The sequence below is a fragment of the Cyprinodon tularosa genome, unplaced genomic scaffold (assembly GCF_016077235.1).
Source record: "Cyprinodon tularosa strain WSP-4 unplaced genomic scaffold, ASM1607723v1 ctg1422, whole genome shotgun sequence".
In the NCBI taxonomy this organism is placed as follows: Eukaryota; Metazoa; Chordata; class Actinopteri; order Cyprinodontiformes; family Cyprinodontidae; genus Cyprinodon; species Cyprinodon tularosa.
The window spans coordinates 21,250-39,531 of NW_024038246.1; the positions used below are offsets into that span (position 1 = coordinate 21,250).

At 41.2% G+C, this 18,282-nt stretch overlaps 1 protein-coding gene across 1 annotated transcript; it reads right to left on the reverse strand.

Annotated features, from left to right (window-relative positions):
• Window positions 1-3,176: 3,176 nt before the first annotated feature.
• si:dkey-57a22.11 (uncharacterized protein LOC569865 homolog) lies at window positions 3,177-17,746 on the reverse strand. The gene is made up of 9 exons (XM_038278623.1): window positions 17,727-17,746; window positions 17,047-17,179; window positions 16,793-16,968; window positions 16,612-16,686; window positions 13,468-13,538; window positions 13,235-13,383; window positions 11,389-13,149; window positions 6,976-7,090; window positions 3,177-3,697 (listed from the first exon to the last, which is right to left on the reverse strand). The coding sequence occupies exons 2-9, from the start codon at window positions 17,132-17,134 to the stop codon at window positions 3,574-3,576; spliced, it is 2,559 nt and encodes an 852-aa protein (XP_038134551.1). The 5' UTR covers window positions 17,135-17,179; window positions 17,727-17,746; the 3' UTR covers window positions 3,177-3,573.
• Window positions 17,747-18,282: the final 536 nt, after the last annotated feature.

Genomic DNA, 18,282 nt, shown 5'->3' on the forward strand with positions numbered 1-18,282 from the left:
AAAAGTGTGTCTGACACGCGTTGGGTCGAGCTACTCCATACTTTCTTTGCCTTGCAGCTATATTTGCTGTGATCAGTGGGAATAAAGTAGTTTTAATATGTTTTTAAGTGAGAAAATCCACCTGAAAACTTAATCATTGCAGTCAGTTCATCCAGATTACCATCCTGCCATCTAATATTATTTCTGTCGGAGCCGCTCAGACCGGCGGTGCGCTGTCAGTAGGAATCCCTTCAACAGCAGCCTCTGGCCGGGTCGCCTCCTTGCGGTTCACCGCGGCGGCTGGTAGGTGTTTTTCATCTATATAATCTAAACTGCAGGCACCAGGATAATAAAAGCGAACATATTCTGCCGGCAGATTTCTGCATTTTAAGTTAATTTATGCATCAATAAACTGTTTCAGAGGAGTGATCACAGCGCTCTGTGTCATCAGCGCTGTGTCTCTCTCCCTGCCAGCTCCCAGATCAGCTTCTCTGATTGGTTGACGTGGCGAGCAGCAAAAGTTCAATTTTTCCATCTCAAGCAGCAGCGCGTTTGCGGCGGGTCACGCGTGTCATATGCTTAAACGCTCCCGACGAGCTGCTTCAGCTACTCAGATGCGCTGCACCTGCTGCTCAAAACGCGCCGCGGGACCTTTTGCTGCGTCTTGACGCGCGTCAACCATTGACTCTGCATGTAAACTCGCTGCTTCTGTCGCGCCAGCTGCGTCTGGTGTGAACATAGCATTAGCGTTTTTCCAGTATGTGCTACAAACTGCAGGCAGCAGAATAATAAAAGCAAACATATTTTGCCAGCAGGTTTCGACATTTGAAGTTAATTTAAGCGTTAATAAACAGTTTCAGAGGAGTGATCATAGCGCTCTGCATCAGCAGTGCTGTGTCTGTCTCCCTGCCAGCTCCTAGATCAGCTTGTCTGATTGGTTGATGTGGTGCGTTCAGCAGCAAAAGTTACATTTTTCCAACTCCAGCGTCTGCTGCTTTTGAAGCGCGTCACAAATCTCGGATGCTTAGAAGCTCATGAGGCGCTGGTCAGATGCGTTAACATGCGCTGCTCCTGCTAGTCCAGACGCGCTGCAGGACCTTTTGATGCACGTCAACCATAGACTTTGCATGTAAACCGGCAATTCCTGCTACTCGAAGTGCGTGCAGTGTGAATGTAGCATCAGTAGTGAATGCTCTACCGCTGTGCCATTCCCACATCCGATGGACCACCAGCACGAATGTCCCAAATTTAACTTTTTAGATAGGGCCTGAGTTTGCAGATTCTCCCTATTTGTTCTATTTTAGTACTATTGTTGTACATACAGTCATGTTAAGGGCTGGTTATCCTCCCCGCAGCAGTGTTTTTCGCAGTGAGCTTGACATGGTGGTCTGCGCTATATATTGTTAGTCTAGATATGGCCGAGGCCGTGAGAAAGTGGGGGCTAGTTTGTCCAACAATGGAGGGACATGACGGTGAAAAAGAGCTGAGACTGAGGTGGAAAAAGGGTCCCAGCGTTCTTGCGCACCTCGTTCTTCTCGCTGGTCCATCTTCACGAGTTGTTATCCGCAATTGCGGTCATACAAACAAAACAAGATGGCCTCATGTCTGCAGTCACCTACAATTCGGGAGAGGTGCAGCAGTGTCTGCGGAGGGGCGGTGACGTCTTTTTGTTCACTGCGACACAGAGGTCCTAGTTTCGAAGTATAAATCAGCCTTTAGAGTAACTGTATAGGCTCATTAATGTTTGGTTGTCTTTATTGCATGGCTCCGCTTTCACTCATTAGCCATTGAAGACTGGAAGAGGGAAAATAGCCGTTTTTGACATGTGACAAGCTTCAATGCTTCTTTTCTGCTAATTTAGAAAAAACAAACAGCTCAGACAGTGATGCAATTATGAGGTCATTCAGACCCAATGGGCTACGTAGACAACAGTGGGAGGAAATTTTTAAATAAGCATCCATAGGCTAAAGGAAATTCTTTATGATTTTTATATATAATAAACTCTGTTTTTGCAGAGGAATGCAGAGGAACGGAGCCAAGGATATGTTGTTGAAACACAAACTCAAACCATCATCCCTCCACCTCCATGCTTCTGAATTGGTCTGAGCCGTTTGCAGGTTTGGTGCTCAAGAAATGCTGTTTCAACTCCAAGAAACACTGATCCAGCTTTTTCTTTTAATTCATTAGCAAATTATTGAGTTAGGCAACCATGTTTTTGTTTCCTAAAATGAGCTGTTAGGGGTTTTCTACCAACAGCTCCTTACAGAATAGATTATGGAAAATTGAGATATTCATTACCCACCGTGTATTTTCCACTACAAGCTTCATCGTTAAAAATCGGCCTGTTCAGTAAGAACAAGTGTTTTATTTATATAACATATCACTTTACCAGTAATGGATGAAGTACCCAACAGTAGTACTTGAGTAAAAGTATTGATAAAAATCTTAATCTTTAAAGTTACTCGATCAAATATCTACTCAAGGTAAAGTACTGAAGATTTCATATTTTATTTAACTATTTAAAAGTACATACACCTAAAAGTACTTAAGTATTAAAAAATACAAATTAAAATTTCTAATATCAGTATATTTCTATATAATTTTCAGAGTAATTTTAAAAACCTGTAACTTTAAGAAACCACCTGCTATAGATTTAAGACCACTTGTAAAGAGCTTTAGCATTAAAAAAAAGCAATAGAAAATTACGGGCAGCTATTTTGATCATTTCTTCTTTTAAAAAAACAAACAAAAAGAAAACAGAAGTTCCTTGATTTCCTCTCAAACTTTCAATAAGTAACAGAGGTTTAGGGTTGAATCTATTACCACAAAGAAACTATAAGTGATCTTAGAACTAATCCTATTGAACAACTTGACCACATCTAAGATCTTTATAAAATTTAAATATTACAAAAAAGTTATAAAAAAAAAAAAAAAACTGGACTTTGTTTCCAAGTTTTCTCCCTGATATCCCGTACAGATAGCTGCCTTTGAAAGGGTAAGCATATTTAAGGCCAAAATAAAAACACTTCATTCAATGTGAATCTTCCTGAGCTTTTTGAAGGCTGAGTTAATGTACATAAAGTTTTAAATTTGAAGAAAATTATTAGAAAACACAAAAATTCGAAATTAATAATCATAAACAGAAAATGGCCAATGGACAGAGAGAGAAGTGCTAAGAAGCTGTAAGCAGAGGCGGATTTCTCCTGATAAACAACTTTAATAGGAAAAAAAAAACAACAATTTGACCTAAACTAACGTGGTACGATCTTAGTCACAAAAACGGCTGACGAGGCAGAAAGCGGAGCTTAGAGATCTTCACTTGGCAAATCCTAAAACACGGTTAGCTGCTTTAACCTCCGCAGCTGAACATCACAGGGATTAACCGGTTAGCAGCCTGCACTGAATTATTCACTGCTGGTCTCCCGTCACGCTCAATAGGGAACAAACTGCTTTTACCACCCACATCGAACACAATGTCAAATGTACAAAAAGGAAGTAAATAACTAAAAAAGCTTGAAATCCTAAGACCAATAAAAGTATAACATTTACAAGGAACCAGGGGATTGTTTAAAACCAGCGCAGAATACAAAGAAACTAGTTGCTTTTCCCAGCAGAGGCCACGGCCGCCGTCTTCTTCCTCTTCTTCTTCTTCCCGTCTTTAAATTGTGGGGAACTCATGAAGGTGGTGTCTGTGAATTTATCACCACGTCTTATTTTGCTGTTGGGGGAGAAAGAAAAAAATAAAAGGCAAATGAATTTTGCACTCAAGACATTTACAGGGTTTATACAGGAACGAGTAACTCTAGTTTAATGCTCTTTTAAATCATTTTAACGCCATCAACAAGTACCCATGACTTATATATATATATATATATATATATATATACAGTGTTGGGAAAGTTCTCTTTCTACGTGAACTAGTTCAAAGTTCAGTTCACACATTGTAAAATGAACTAGTTCAGTTCATAGTTCATAATTCAAAACCAAAAAATGAACTAGTTCATAGTTTTTTTTTTTTTTCATATATTGCTCAATTACACCATAGCCTACTGTAGAACCACAGACAGCAATTATTTTATCAGTTGTAACTCTGAAACTGTGCGTCAGATTTCATCTTCATATCCAGTTTTGAATCCTTATCCAACCAGGGTTTACATTAGCATTGAGGGGACAGCATTTCCCCATTGTTGCTTTAATGCTTTGTTGCTGTCCATCACTTCACACTAGTAGCAGCTGCAGCTTTCACCCCTACAGTATATTCTCAAAAACATCAGGAAAAATGTGCTGCTTGAATGGTCTTTTTTATGAGGAATTATTAAAAGAAAAATAGGAAAGTAGTCTTTAAGGTGCAAATGTTTTTTTTTTTTTTTATAATTTTTTCCATTTGAAATTCCATTTCAATACATACTAAAAAGGAATACTGGAATCCTGGAAAATTATACCAAACAGGTTTAACAAACAAGTTACATGGATAGTAAAACCCTCAAGAACAGGGGTCTTCTATGTTTTCCAGACCAAGGACCCCCAAACTGATGGCGAGATGGAGCGGGGACCCCCTAACTATATATATTGTATGAAATTGTGTCCTATAGTCACTCTATTACAGATGGAGTAATGTAAAGAAATTAATTTCTCCCTGGGATTATTAAAGTTTTTCTGATTCTGATTCCTGGTTGTTGTGAATTAAACGGTGCCCAGCTTGAAAGAGCTCCTGTGTGTCGCTGAATGTGAGCATTGATGACTGAAAGACATCTTTTGTCTCCATTTATTTGTTTACTACAGCGTGTTGATTTCATGTTAATGAGTATTTAAAGACATTTCAATTAGTGGGAGAAAAAATTGCAGGGGGGGAATATAAAAATATCAACCATGCAGACCCTCATGCAGTACCTCCGTAGACCCCCTAGGGGTCGCGGATCCCCTGTTGAAGACCTCCGCTCAGGAAGATTTTACTAACACAAACTGAGGGACCAGGCTGAGGTAGGAATTTAAGGTTACTGAAGTGCGGATTTTTTTTACTGAAAGCCGGCGGGCAAACTTGTTGCCATCGTCCTCACCGACCACCTGGTCATAAACCTGTTTTAAGTGATCATACTGCGGCTTTGTCGCCTCTACGGTAGCCTCCATGCTGCTATAGCTTCCATGCTGCATTTTGTTTTGATGACGCACGCGGCTGTAGGCTACGACGCTGGTAGCTGGTGTTGCTAGATTGGGTGTTTTTCCCGCTACATATTAAGGCCTGTTTACGGTGTGATTTAGCCGGGGTTTCGCCTGGAGGACTCTATAGAAATCTGGCAACCTATTGAACGGAGCTGAACTGAGAGAGCGTGCCGTTCACAGACACCAGAATGAACGAGTTCACAATAACGTTCATCAGGCAGTAATACGGTACGTTCAGTTCACGTTCGCCCAAAATATGAATGAGTTCATGAACTTTCGTCCAATGAACGCGTTCAGGCACAACACTGTATATATATATATATATATAAATAAAAACACGGCAAAATCGTTTGTCACCTTCACTGTCGACAGGCTGCAGCCATGTCCCGAATTCCTCGTTTTCCAGCCACTTTTGTTGAAATTTTCCCATTCTCTAGCCTTTTCTCCGCCTCGAGCTTCTTATCCGAACATACGGCTTTACGATCAACAAGAGGCAGTTTGGCGCAAACCATTTATATTTGATGTAATATATTTAACGTTTTTTTGTTTTGTTTTTAAAAAGCATCGTAAATGCCCCGATAATAACATTTAAGTCGTAGGGAAGCGGCTGTCCAACCGTCGGGTTTCCGAATTCTCCCAGTGGTGCCTGACTTTACACGAGTGAATAAAGTGAATGTGATTGGTCATCAAGGGGGCGGGATTGTTGTGGCAGAAGGTTCACAAGCAAGTTTGGTTGTGGCCGGTTTGAAGGAAGCATCTTACTAACCAGTTAGCTACTTAGTGCTAGTAGGTTCCCAATGGGAAATTCCATTGGGACCAAGTAGCACTAAATTGGTGACTTAGAAACGACGCTGTCAAGGAACGCTATGGACAGAGGAAACATGCAAGAGGAGGAGAGTTTAGTGTCGGAGGTCGTGGATGAGTCTCCTCCGTCATCCATTTTTTATTTAGAGGAGGAAAGCGGGTACGAAGATGTTGTGGAAGAGGACGCCAGGGCGGCAGAAGCTTGGTTTGGTGTAGAAGGCTTCCAGCCGTACATGTTTGAGCCCTTGCCTCGCAACGCTGCCAGTTCTGTTAGCTCTACGCCTGCTGAAGACACAGACGTCCATCCCCGTGAACACTGGGACGCAACTCAATGGGAAAGGAAAGGATTCTGATTTCAACCGTTGCGTATATTAGCTGCGACATATCAATCAAGATGCTATGACCGAAAACATTTAATTGACAGATGACCGTTGATATATGATTGGCCGAATTTAGGTGTTCAGGCTGACGTAGAACTAACTGGCCTGCAGAGGATAATGAAGAAAAAAAGCACAGATTTTAAGGTAGGATTTGTTTTTTTTTTTTTTATCCAAGTTTTTCAATTTTGGGACAATAGAGTCTGATAATGAGTACATCTATATACATGTTTAAGCCAGAATGATTTGACATTTAAAAAAGATTTCCCTATGACTTAACTGAATGTTAATGCCAATTAAGGTCCTAACCCTGTTGAATAATAACACAAAACAACTGCCTTAAAATAAATTTCTTTTACTTTAGTATTTTCTTTTACTGCTCATCTAATTTGTTTTGTTTAAAAATGATTTTATTAAACATGCCTAGAATAAACTCTAATACTTCAAAGAAACTTTCTCTTTGTACACTTTCTGAGAAACATTCTCACTCGGATTAGAACCGGATGGTTAACGCACCGATAGCAGCGCAGGGCTTAAAGCAAAAAATAAAAATCAAAAATCCAATGCAGGAGCATTTTCACAGAAGCCATTTAATTTCCCTCCATCAGTAAAACATTGATCAGATGGGAAAACTCTAATCTCCTTTGATTCTCACCTGTTCAGTGGCGGCTCCTTATAGCTGACCACACAGTTCCTTCTCCTGAGTTTCCCTTTGTTCTCTCCATCTTGGCCTGTAAAGGTGTTTGTAACGACGGTCAGGACTCTTCCTGCTGCAATTCACATGAAGAGATTAGCTGTCAGACTTCCGAGGGTTTGTGTCAATAATCTTCCCAGTTTGAGTGAGTCTACAGAGAGCTCATGCTTAAGCCCAAAACACACTGAACTCTGGATCCAACAGAAAATCGTGTCGGATGAGGTCATGGCGTTTAGCGCTCATTGAAAGTCAACATGATTTCCTGCAGGGGGCAGCGTAGCTCCGACTGAGATAGAGCCCAGGTCTATTTAAGTCAGACTATTGCTGACTAAATCAGCAGCTATTTCATGGGTCTGACAGGAAGAGACGCAGTTACAAAGTAAAACACGTCCGTTTTGAGGGATGATACAAAATAAAATCTGTTAATCGCACGAGGAAAGAGTCTGTTATGGAGTCGCACATCATGTATAGATTTAGCAGGACAGACTGGTGCAAAAACAATGAATGAAACATTAAAAATAGAAAACTTTCCCCATGATGGGAGCTCAGGAGGACAGAAAACGGATAAAATATTGATCCTCTTTCAGCCTCACAAAAAAAAAAATTATGAGGGGGAAACAGAGCAGGTAGGCGCAGCGTATCTCTCACCTCTTTATAAAAAAAGAAAGACAAACTTCCCAAATCTCTCTGAGAATCACCTCTCTGCCTCAGTCACCATAGAAACCGTCCCAATGTGTTTATTGCTGAGCTTTTCTTTTCTTTAGACATAGATGTCATTAAGTGTTTAAATATGTGAACATTCTCTATCTGCTGTGGTTGAGATGCTGCACAGACTCGTTAAGTCAGGCTTTGCTTTATAGAATGCGTGGTTTTCTGTTTTGTTTTTGAAACCTTTCATAATCTGTCCAAGTCAAATGTTGGAAATTGTTTTAATTTGTGTATAGCACCAGGGTTCCTACAGCTTAAAGGAATAGTACACCCAAACGATGATTAGCCTTCATTTTCTACTCACCCCCATGCTGAACAACACTCTGGAGTACTTTTTTGATATCTCAAATGCATCTGGAGATCTGGGAGGCTTCTTGCTGTATGCTGACATTCAAATAATGGAGGTCTATGGCGCCCGAGGCAGAAAGGTCCATAAAAGTCCACAAAAAACGTGTCAATATTCCTCCATACTGCTCGTCCAATGTATTCCAAGTGTCCTGAGTGGGTAGCGTCCAGAATTTACTCGAAACGAAGTCATTTAGAATGTTTTTAGAGCATAAACAGTAGTGTATAGGATTTCCTGAAAGCGCGTTCACAAGTCTACGGAAACCGCGGCAGACCAAACCAGATGAAAGTGCGCATTCAGCTCGGCAAAGAACTCATGCTCTTCCTCAACACTGAAGTCCTCAGACATTTTTCTTTCGTTGTTTCTTTCTTTGCACAGGTAAACAGCACATTTCTTCTCCTACGCTTGCATTATTGGCAGAGCAGACGCTGAATGCGCACTTTCATCTGGTTTGGTCTGCCGGCTTCCGTAGAGTCGTGAACGCGCAGGCGCGCTTTTAGGAAATCCTATACACTACTGTTTATGCTCTAAAAACATTCTAAATGACTTCGTTTCGAGTAAATTCTGGACGCTACCCACTCAGGACACTTGAAATACATTGGACGAGCAGTATGGAGGAATATTGACACGTTTTTTGTGGACTTTTATGGACCTTTCTGCCTCGGGCGCCATAGACCTCCATTATTTGAATGTCAGCAGACAGCAAGAAGCCTCCCAGATCTCCAGATGCATTTGAGATATCAAAAAAGTACTCCAGAGTGTTGTTCAGCATGGGGGTGAGTAGAAAATGAAGGCTAATCATGTTTTGGGTGTACTATTCCTTTAAGGCAAGTTAAATTCAAGACTTTTAAGACTTTTTAATGCCACTTGAAATACAAATTTAAGACCAAATTCACAAGAAACACAAGAAAAACCAGCTTGCGACAACTTAACCCAAAGGTTTATTTTAACATAAACCACTGCACTAATGTTTCAAATGTTGAAAAGCTTTCCATACAGGAAGAAAGCTAAAAACACACGAATGACAGATATATTTTAACAATTATTTAACTGAACTCACAAACTTTGTTTTAGCAGGGAACAGAACAAATCAGTTTTAAAGCCACAACATAACCAGTGCTAAGTCTTTTTTGCAGCTATTTTTCTTTGTATGGTTTTCTTAGTATGTTTGATTTGGTGATAAGTGCAGAGACAAGGATGGAACTAAACTGAGAAATACTGGCTGTTTCTCCGTAACTCCATTTTGACGCTTTGTGTTTCGTGCTTCGCATGTGCGACTCCACTGCCTTAATTCCCATCGTTCTGAGCTTGAATCGCTTCTTTCACTAAATCCACTGAGCCTCATGTATGTTCCCTGGTTTTAGCCATGGAGAAAACTCTTGGCTGGAGACAATTTTGGTTACATTTACACTTGCTCATATTTTCCAGACAAAACGTTAATGGTGCATCTCCCAAATGTCCCGGCCGCAACAACGCTTTTATTGGTTCCGCTATCGGGATGGAACCAATAAGATTTTTAAATAAAAAAAAAAAAATTGTCAATTTTAATTTTTTATTTAGATTACAAAAAATGTTTAGGACTATGATTTAATAGCAATTAAGGCGTTAGTTTTATTTTGAAGAATTCAATGCCTTTTATACGGTGGCCCTGAAGTGCAAACTGCAACTACAAATCTAAAAGCGCAACTACATTAAGGAAAACACAATTACATTAACCTACCGGGAAAGGTAGGTACCAGTGGGAAACATGAGACATCGCTGATTGGACGACGGCGCCGTTTGACCCTTGAACCGGAAGTCATTCTGCCTGCTGCGGCTTTTGAAAACATGGATATTGTCGGCGCCCCAAACATAGCTGCAGTTATCCAGGACTATTTTGAATCAGGACATACGTACGAGGTGATACTGGATATGCTCAAGACTAATCACGAAATTTCAGTTAGTTTGCGTACACTGAAGACACATTTAAAGGAATAGTACACCCAAAACATGATTAGCCTTCATTTTCTACTCACCCCCATGCTGAACAACACTCTGGAGTACTTTTTTGATATCTCAAATGCATCTGGAGATCTGGGAGGCTTCTTGCTGTCTGCTGACATTCAAATAATGGAGGTCTATGGTGCCCGAGACAGAAAGGTCCATAAAAGTCCACAAAAAACATGTCAATATTCCTCCATACTGCTCGTCCAATGTATTCCAAGTGTCCTGAGTGGGTAGCATCCATAATTTACTCGAAACGAAGTCATTTAGAATGTTTTTAGAGCATAAACAGTAGTGTATAGGATTTCCTAAAAGCGCGTTCACGAGTCTACGGAAACCGAGGCAGACCAAACCAGATGAAAGTGCGCATTCAGCGTCTGCTCTGCCAATAATGCAAGCGTAGAAGAAGAAATGTGCTGTTTACCTGTGCAAAGAAAGAAACAATGAAAGAAAAATGTCTGAGGACTTCAGTGTTGAGGAAGAGCATGAGTTCTTTGCCGAGCTGAATGAGCACTTTCATCTGGTTTGGTCTGCCGCGGTTTCCGTAGACTCGTGAACTCGCAGGCGCACGCTTTTAGGAAATCCTATACACATCCTATAATCCTATACATATAGAATATATAAATTCTGGACGCTACCCACTCAGGACACTTGGAATACATTGGACGAGCAGTATGGAGGAATATTGACACGTTTTTTGTGGACTTTTATGGACCTTTCTACCTCGGGCGCCATAGACCTCCATTATTTGAATGTCAGCAGACAGCAAGAAGCCTCCCAGATCTCCAGATGCATTTGAGATATCAAAGAAGTACTCCAGAGTGTTGTTCAGCATGGGGGTGAGTAGAAAATGAAGGCTAATCATGTTTTAGGTGTACTATTCCTTTAAAAGAAGCTGAACTCTTCAGACGACGCAACTTCCGGTTCAAGGGTCAAACGGCGCCATCCTCCAATCAGCGATGTCTCATGTTTCCCACTGGTACCTACCTTTTCCGGTAGGTTAATGTAATTGTGTTTTCCTTAATGTAGTTGCGCTTTGCTTTATGTAGTTGCGATCTCCTTAATGTAGTTGCGCTTTTAGATTTGTAGTTGCAGTTTGCACTTCAGGGCCACCGTACTTTTAAGACTTTTTAAGGACCCGGGGGAACCCTGAGTACAAACAAATAAGTGATAATCTCTGCAGATCTGCTCACCCTGCCTAATCAGAGCCCCTCTATACCCGGTCAGAGTGACATGGAAAAAGGTGGAGGTTAAAAAGCTGTAGATACGCGGTGTGTTCAGGCCTACAGACTGTGATAAAGATGCTGTAACCCACATGCAGTAGAAGGGAAACCCACCTGATGAGGCTTCAGTCAACTCCTCGCTCACCACGGACCTGGATGATAAGCTTCTGGCCGGGGAGCTGGGTAGAGAGTCGGACTCTGCTGACACAATGCTGATGTCTTCAAACAGCCATGGTGGAGGGATGTCCATTAATAAATCTTCCACATTCTGACGAGCCCTCTCCTCTGTAACGATGGACGTCCTCTTGCCACTCAGAGAACTACCCTTACTGTTGCCCGCCGTCGTCCGTCTACAGCGGGCGGGTTTCTCTCTTGGATTCCTAGCTTTAGTGGCAGCGTGTGGCTTTGTCTTCCTCTGCGGTTTGCAATCCGTCGTGGATTTGGAGAGTTTTGGATCATGCAGATCTTCGCTAATGTCCTTCTCATGGCTGGGCAGCATTTGAAAATCTTCCTCTCCTCTCCACATGTCAGAGCTATAGAGTCTGTAGAAAGAGGGATCCGCTCTGCAGGCAGGATCCGGAACAGGTTCCACGTCCGATGAAACCCCTCTGCTGATTTTCTTTGTCTTTTTCTTGTCGTCTGAAACTCCGGCAGACTTCTTTTTTCTGGATCCCTCCTCTTCTTCTCTTCTGGGTTTTTTTGGTTTGCGGTACTCTGAACTTGAACAGCCGTGCTGATCTGCCTGCAGGGCTTTGGGGTTATTCTCTGAAATTTCCCCCAAAGGACGCTTTGAAGATCTGCTGGTTTCTGGCTCTGCACTCGGAGCCGCCGCGTCCGGCGCCCCCTGGGCCTCACAGCGGAGCCCTGCAGGGAGGATCGGGTCATGGTCCACATCTGGGAGGCTACTGGAGTCTCTGCAGACGGAGATGACAAATGTCCCTCTGCATCTGCGTTTGTTCTGCTTTTCTCTTCCGTTGTCAGGAGGCTGATTTTCCGCCAACTCTGAACATCCAACCTCCTCCAGATAGAACCCGGATCCATGCGGCGGCTCTCCTCTTTCTGCTTCCTCTTCGTTCTGGACCGTCTCCAGTCTGGACTGCCGGCTCTGATTATCATCATGTGACATCAGAAGTACTGAGGCTGATGGGCTATTTTTAACAGCGGCAGACTTCCTCTTAACTTTAGATTTGGACCTTCTGTAGGTGACGTTAAAACCTGCGGAACCTTCTCTTGGCTCATCACCGCCATCTTTTGAAGAAATTACTTTATGGTCAGAAAAATAATCATCGACTTGCTTTTTTGCAGGGTCACAGGAGTCAGTGGATGCCTTCTGCTGATTGCCAAGTTTAGGAATACGAGATGTTTTGCCCTTCCTGAGGAGTTTTTTAGTTAACTGGTGTGTAGGAATGTCAGGGTCTTTATCTCCTGCCGGTTGTTCACTTACTTGTGTAGAAATTTTTGCAGGTGACGTTTGATTTAAACCCTTCTGAACGTCTGTAGCAGAACCACGTTCCTGCGGACTCCTTGCATTTGCTTTGCTTTCCACGGTGATGATTTCAGCAGCTTTGGTCAGAGTGATCTCCATTGATGTGCTGAGCAGCACAGTATTGTCAGGTTGTTTAAACTGAGGCTCATCTTCCAAGGCAGAGCCGCTTGGAACATTGATGTCACCAGAAACGGCGGGCGAGTTTACGCAGGTTGGATTGTTTTGAGGACAGAGGACGGCGTTATTCTCCAAGCTAGGCTGAGAAAACACCCTGGACAGCCGCTCCACTTCACTCCTCAGACTGCTGCTGCTGGATGGACGACACACTGCAGGAGGAGGAGCTTCTACCCGTCGGCTTAAACTCTCAAAATTCTCAGCGTCCTTGTTTCCTGGAAAAAAGACATTCTTTTATAAAGTGTCTGCAAACAAATTCCAAATGATTGTTCTCTACATTCAAGTGTGCCAGAAACCCACCATAAAGTAGATCAGGGGTTTTGCTCAGAACACCAGAAACATCCTCACTCCCGTTCTTTTCTAGAACATGTGCTCTTGCCTCTGAGTTTTTGTTTGGGCGGAGGGAAATCCTTGATATTTCAGGCTGCAGAACTAACTGAGCATTACGCCTACAGGTAATGATATAAAAATCTAATTAAAGGAAATCATATTTATATCAAATGAAACTCCAAAAAGCTACTAGAACTACTTACCAACTTGCTGCATCTTTCTCCTGGGTTTCATGGGTTGAGGTGTCGCTGCCATCTGAGACTCTTGGAGAATCCTGAAGGAAAACGGACATCTTCAGTTTGTTTGTTGTTCATTTTCAAGTTAACATTGTGTATCTTCTGGCCCCCAGGGCAGGGCTTGGCAACCCGCGGCTCTTTAGAGCCCCCCCTTCCGGCTCCTTGGAGGTTTTTCAAAAAAAATTTAAGATTGAATTTTTGTCTGTTTTAATTAGGGGTGGGTATTGGCAAAGAAGTCGTGATTTGATTCGAATTACGATTCACATGCCACGATGCGATTCTATCACGATGCATCACAATACTTGAAATATTGCGATATTTTCACTGAACACTGTAAGAAAAAGATACAGCCCTTACCAGTGGCTGACTGGCTGAGTATGATCTGGATCGTGTCTTCTATTGATACATAACTGAAAGCAACTGAATTCATACATAGCTGGATTTATAATAATGACTTTTGGAGGTGTTGCCATGAAAACAAATACTGGACAGAAATATTACTATTACTGGCGTGGACACACTGACAAAAAGATCTTAGGATTCATCAAACTTAAAATAACAAAATAAGGATAATCAGAGCCGTTTACATGGCCTCAGTGGTCCTTTAAACCAATGAAATGAAAACATTCAAATGTATATTTCCCCTTTTGCACATTCCGTGCGTCACATCAAATCCGTTTTTACCTTCTTTGTTTTTAAAGCCAGAATGCATCCAAGCATCTGACTTGAAATGTGATGGAGCCGCGGGGCGAATTTTCATAGTGTCCTCCATGTTTTGTTTCATATAACTCGTCGCAGTATCCCGCAGCCGGAAATGCTTGTGACACAAAGCAGCGGGCGTCAACACCTCTGCAGCGAAATCTGCTGGACTGGAAGTTGTATTCCACTTGGTTTGGCTGATGTGCGCCAACCATTCATGTATTTTATTTGTTCTTTTTTTTTTTTTATAATCTATTTTAAAAAATCTAATAAACCTTCAAGAATCGATGCAGTAAATTACAAAAATTAGAATCGCGCTGCATCGATATCACGATTATTTCGCACACCCTTAGTTTTAATATGGTGTGCAGGAGGTCAAACAAACATTCATTATGTTTCACATCCATCCATTTCCCATTACGCTTATCACAAGCGGGGGTCTTGAGGGGTGCTGGTGTCTATCTCCAGCTGTCTACGGGCGAGAGGCGGGGTCCACCTTGGACAGGTCTCCAGTCCATTGCAGGGCAACTCAGAGACAAACAGGAAAAACAACCATTCACACTCACACCTAAGAAGAATTTAGAGAAGCCAATTAACCTAACAGTCATTTTTTTGGACTGTGGGAGGAAGCTGGAGTACCCGGAGAGAACCCACGCATGCTCAGGGAGAACATGCAAACTCCATGCAGAAAGACCCAGAGCCGGAAATCGAATGCATAACCTTCTTGCCGCAAGACAGCAGTGCTACCCACTGCCCCACTGAGCAGCCCACATGTGCTGTCAACATTTCTATACTAAATACAATTAAACAATTAATTAAAAAATTTCTTTCAACAAAAATTTGCATCATTTGCCACAGAGATCAGTGGTCATAGTCTGCAGCACGTTTCAGCGCATTTCAAAACATTTGGAAAGGCATTTCCAGGAAAGGCATGATAAATATGCAGCCGACCACCAAGTTGGGAGTGAGAGAAAAAGTGCAACAAAAAAAAATAATAATAATAATAAAAGTCACTTTCAGAAACACTACGAATATCCAATCGGATTTTAGCTGCAGCTCAACTTCAGGTTTCTGGCTGAAGACACGTTTACTAAGGAGAAGGACAAAGAAAGCATTCAGGATGATGAGTAATGAGGAAGATCAGGGAGGTTATCAGGTGCCAAGTAGTGACGGTTTAATGAGGCATCTTGAAGCCAAACTGTATTGATTGTAAATTGATACTGTCTCACTGACACCTGCTGGACAAATAAAGACACAACAGGCAGCTGATTTCAAAGGCTAAACTTAATTGATTTGATGATCTGATAGTGTTTTTCAATCCTGGTCCTCAAGGCGCCCTGCCCTGCATGTTTTAGATGTTTCCCAGCTTTCACACACCTGTTATCAATTGATAGCAGATTATCGGGCTTTGCTGAACTGCAATCATCTGAATCAGGTTTGCTGAACTTCAGAAACATCCAAAACAAGCAGAGCAGGGTGCCTTGAGGACCAGGGTTGAAAAACACTGATCCAAAACACCGATATAATAGAAGTTATTGTAGATTATGGTATTATTTCATATATATATATATATATAATCATATATATATAATTCATATCTTAAATCGAAAACAACTTTGATCATTTTAGATGCAGCCAATAAATAATGTAAACGTACGTCATAATTTAGGGGAAAATGTGAATGAGGAGGATTGTGAAACTAGGATTTAAAATCATATTTTTAAAACAATCAGTACAGTAAAAACAGTAAATAAACTAAGAGTCAATTTGAAATTAACTTTAATTCAGATAAGTTAAATGAGAGGAAAAGGATGACACATCAAGAAAATTTAAATAAAAACGCAACGGCTGAAACGTTCCTATTCCTTTTAGGCTCCAAAATTCTTGATCATTTTAACAATAAACCGCAAAAGATGAGACTTTTTTTTTTAGCAGATGCATCATGTTGACAGATAAATTTTGTTAACTGTTTAATGAGTCAGTCAGTTAGAAACAACTCCTGTATCGGTCACATGACTTTCTTGAAATGACACAGGCAATGATACGATGTTTTGCTCTACTGGCTCCACGCACGCACCGACGCTTCGGGTTTACTGGATTCATCACTTGTATCAAGTTAATTAGAGCTTTGAAATTGAGGAGGAGGATCCTGCAATCAAAGCAGTATTTATAAATAATCTGGGAATATAATCTAGGATGAGGTTTCAGGATGGGGCGATGTGATAACGAGAGGCTGCTGGATAAATAGAAGCTTAGAAGAAGAAAGTAAAAAGTTACAGTACAGCATGATTAAGCAAGAAGCAAAAATAACTCATTTTATTTTATGTTATATGAGAATGATGAGATGTAATGTAAGAAAGAAACTGATCTTTATGTAACAAAAACAAGGAAAAAGAACTAAGGCCTTCCTACTTGGTCAGAGACGAGTTCTTCCACCATGTCCAGGTGCTGCAGGGTGTTACTGTGGAAATCTTTCAAGATGAGGAGCTGAGGGGCAGAATCAAAACAAGCTGTCAACCTCTTAATGTTCCGGCTTCACTCGCTTTCATCATGATAGGAGAAATATTCTGCTTACTGCTGTAATCCCACTTACCAGTTTTCTATGCTTATATTTATTGGTAGCCAGTTTGAAGCAGAGAGTGTCGACCTGTTTCTGTAGGTCCATCACCTGCATCTCAAGCTGCCTGCTCCTCTCCTTCTGCGCCTGTAGCGCAAGAGCCAGGGCCTTGTTGTTGGTCTTCAGGGAAACCTTGAAGAAGGAGGAGGTATCTGGTGCGAGAGGAAGATGATGTTAGAGCTGCTTTAAGTCTTCTGTGATCCACAAACAAAATGCTTGAGAATACCCACTAAGAATTTTATTTTTGATCTTTGAAGCCAAAACGGAGTTTTGCTTCGAGAGCTTTAATGGAGTCATTGTCTTCATGGGCAGCATCATTAGGCATAGAAAAGGCTTGACCTTGAAATCCGTGAAGCCAGAAACCTGAAAAAAGGAAAAGGATTTAGCTCCAGTAGCAATGAAGGAAAGAAATACTCAGTCTGAACTGGAAGGTGACCTTTCAGTGAGAGTTATGGAGGATATTAAATTATGCAGAACTCTAGAAACTGCATTAAGAGTGTGATCAAATATCTATAACTTATATTTAATGACGCTGCGGGCCATCCTGATGACCCTGAAGACAGAAAATATAAAGATAAATGAGGCTCCCCTTGTTTTGAAAAGGTATGTGCAGACTTTAGTAGTGATTTGGAAACTGGTCACAATTAAGAGTAAACAGACATAATTGAGACTAGATTGGAGGATGTCTCTGCAGGGGCTGCAGGACAGTAACCCCCAACATACAGTAGAACGGTTCAAATACTAACATTTCTCATTCAAAGTCCAGATATTGATCACATCGAGGGAGCTGCTGCTCACTTTTTCATCAAATTGTTTGTTAAGCAATTTGTAAAGATGTCAACGGTTCAGTGACTGATGCTAAAACCTGAATTATTTACATCAAATCAAGCAATGCATTAATATAACTTACATTTAGCTGCTTAAGTTGCAGAAAAGCACCATGAATTTAGGGATTCTCATATTAAAGGCTTTCTGAAAACGTTAGAAAGGCAATGTAGACCCCCAGAGCCAAAACAATGTATAACCCACCAACCATCAAACATTAGCTTTTTTTTAAATTAGCTAAATATCCAGGTAATTCATACAAGTATAACGTTTCTAAAGAAAAATAAAACTATTTCACTTGAAACAAAGCCACCATTCAACTCGCACTCATTGGCGTTAAAACACAGAGAAAAAAAAGAATATTAAAGAACAACGGACAATGTTTTAAACATAAATGTCTGTTAATTCATTCTGAACACTACACACTGGCTGTACATTAACACGCTAAGCTAACTAAACGTTTTTAATCCTAACTTTCTCCAGCGTCACCCTGTTTGAAAGTTTTTGAACGCTACGATTTGGCATCTAGGAAAGAAAACAAGTTCGCAGGCAAACGTTCAATCCGATTTAAGGCGTACCTAATGTGCGGCTTCTTCTAGAAACAAAAATTTCAAAAATAAACAGAAAGACCCACCAACCTT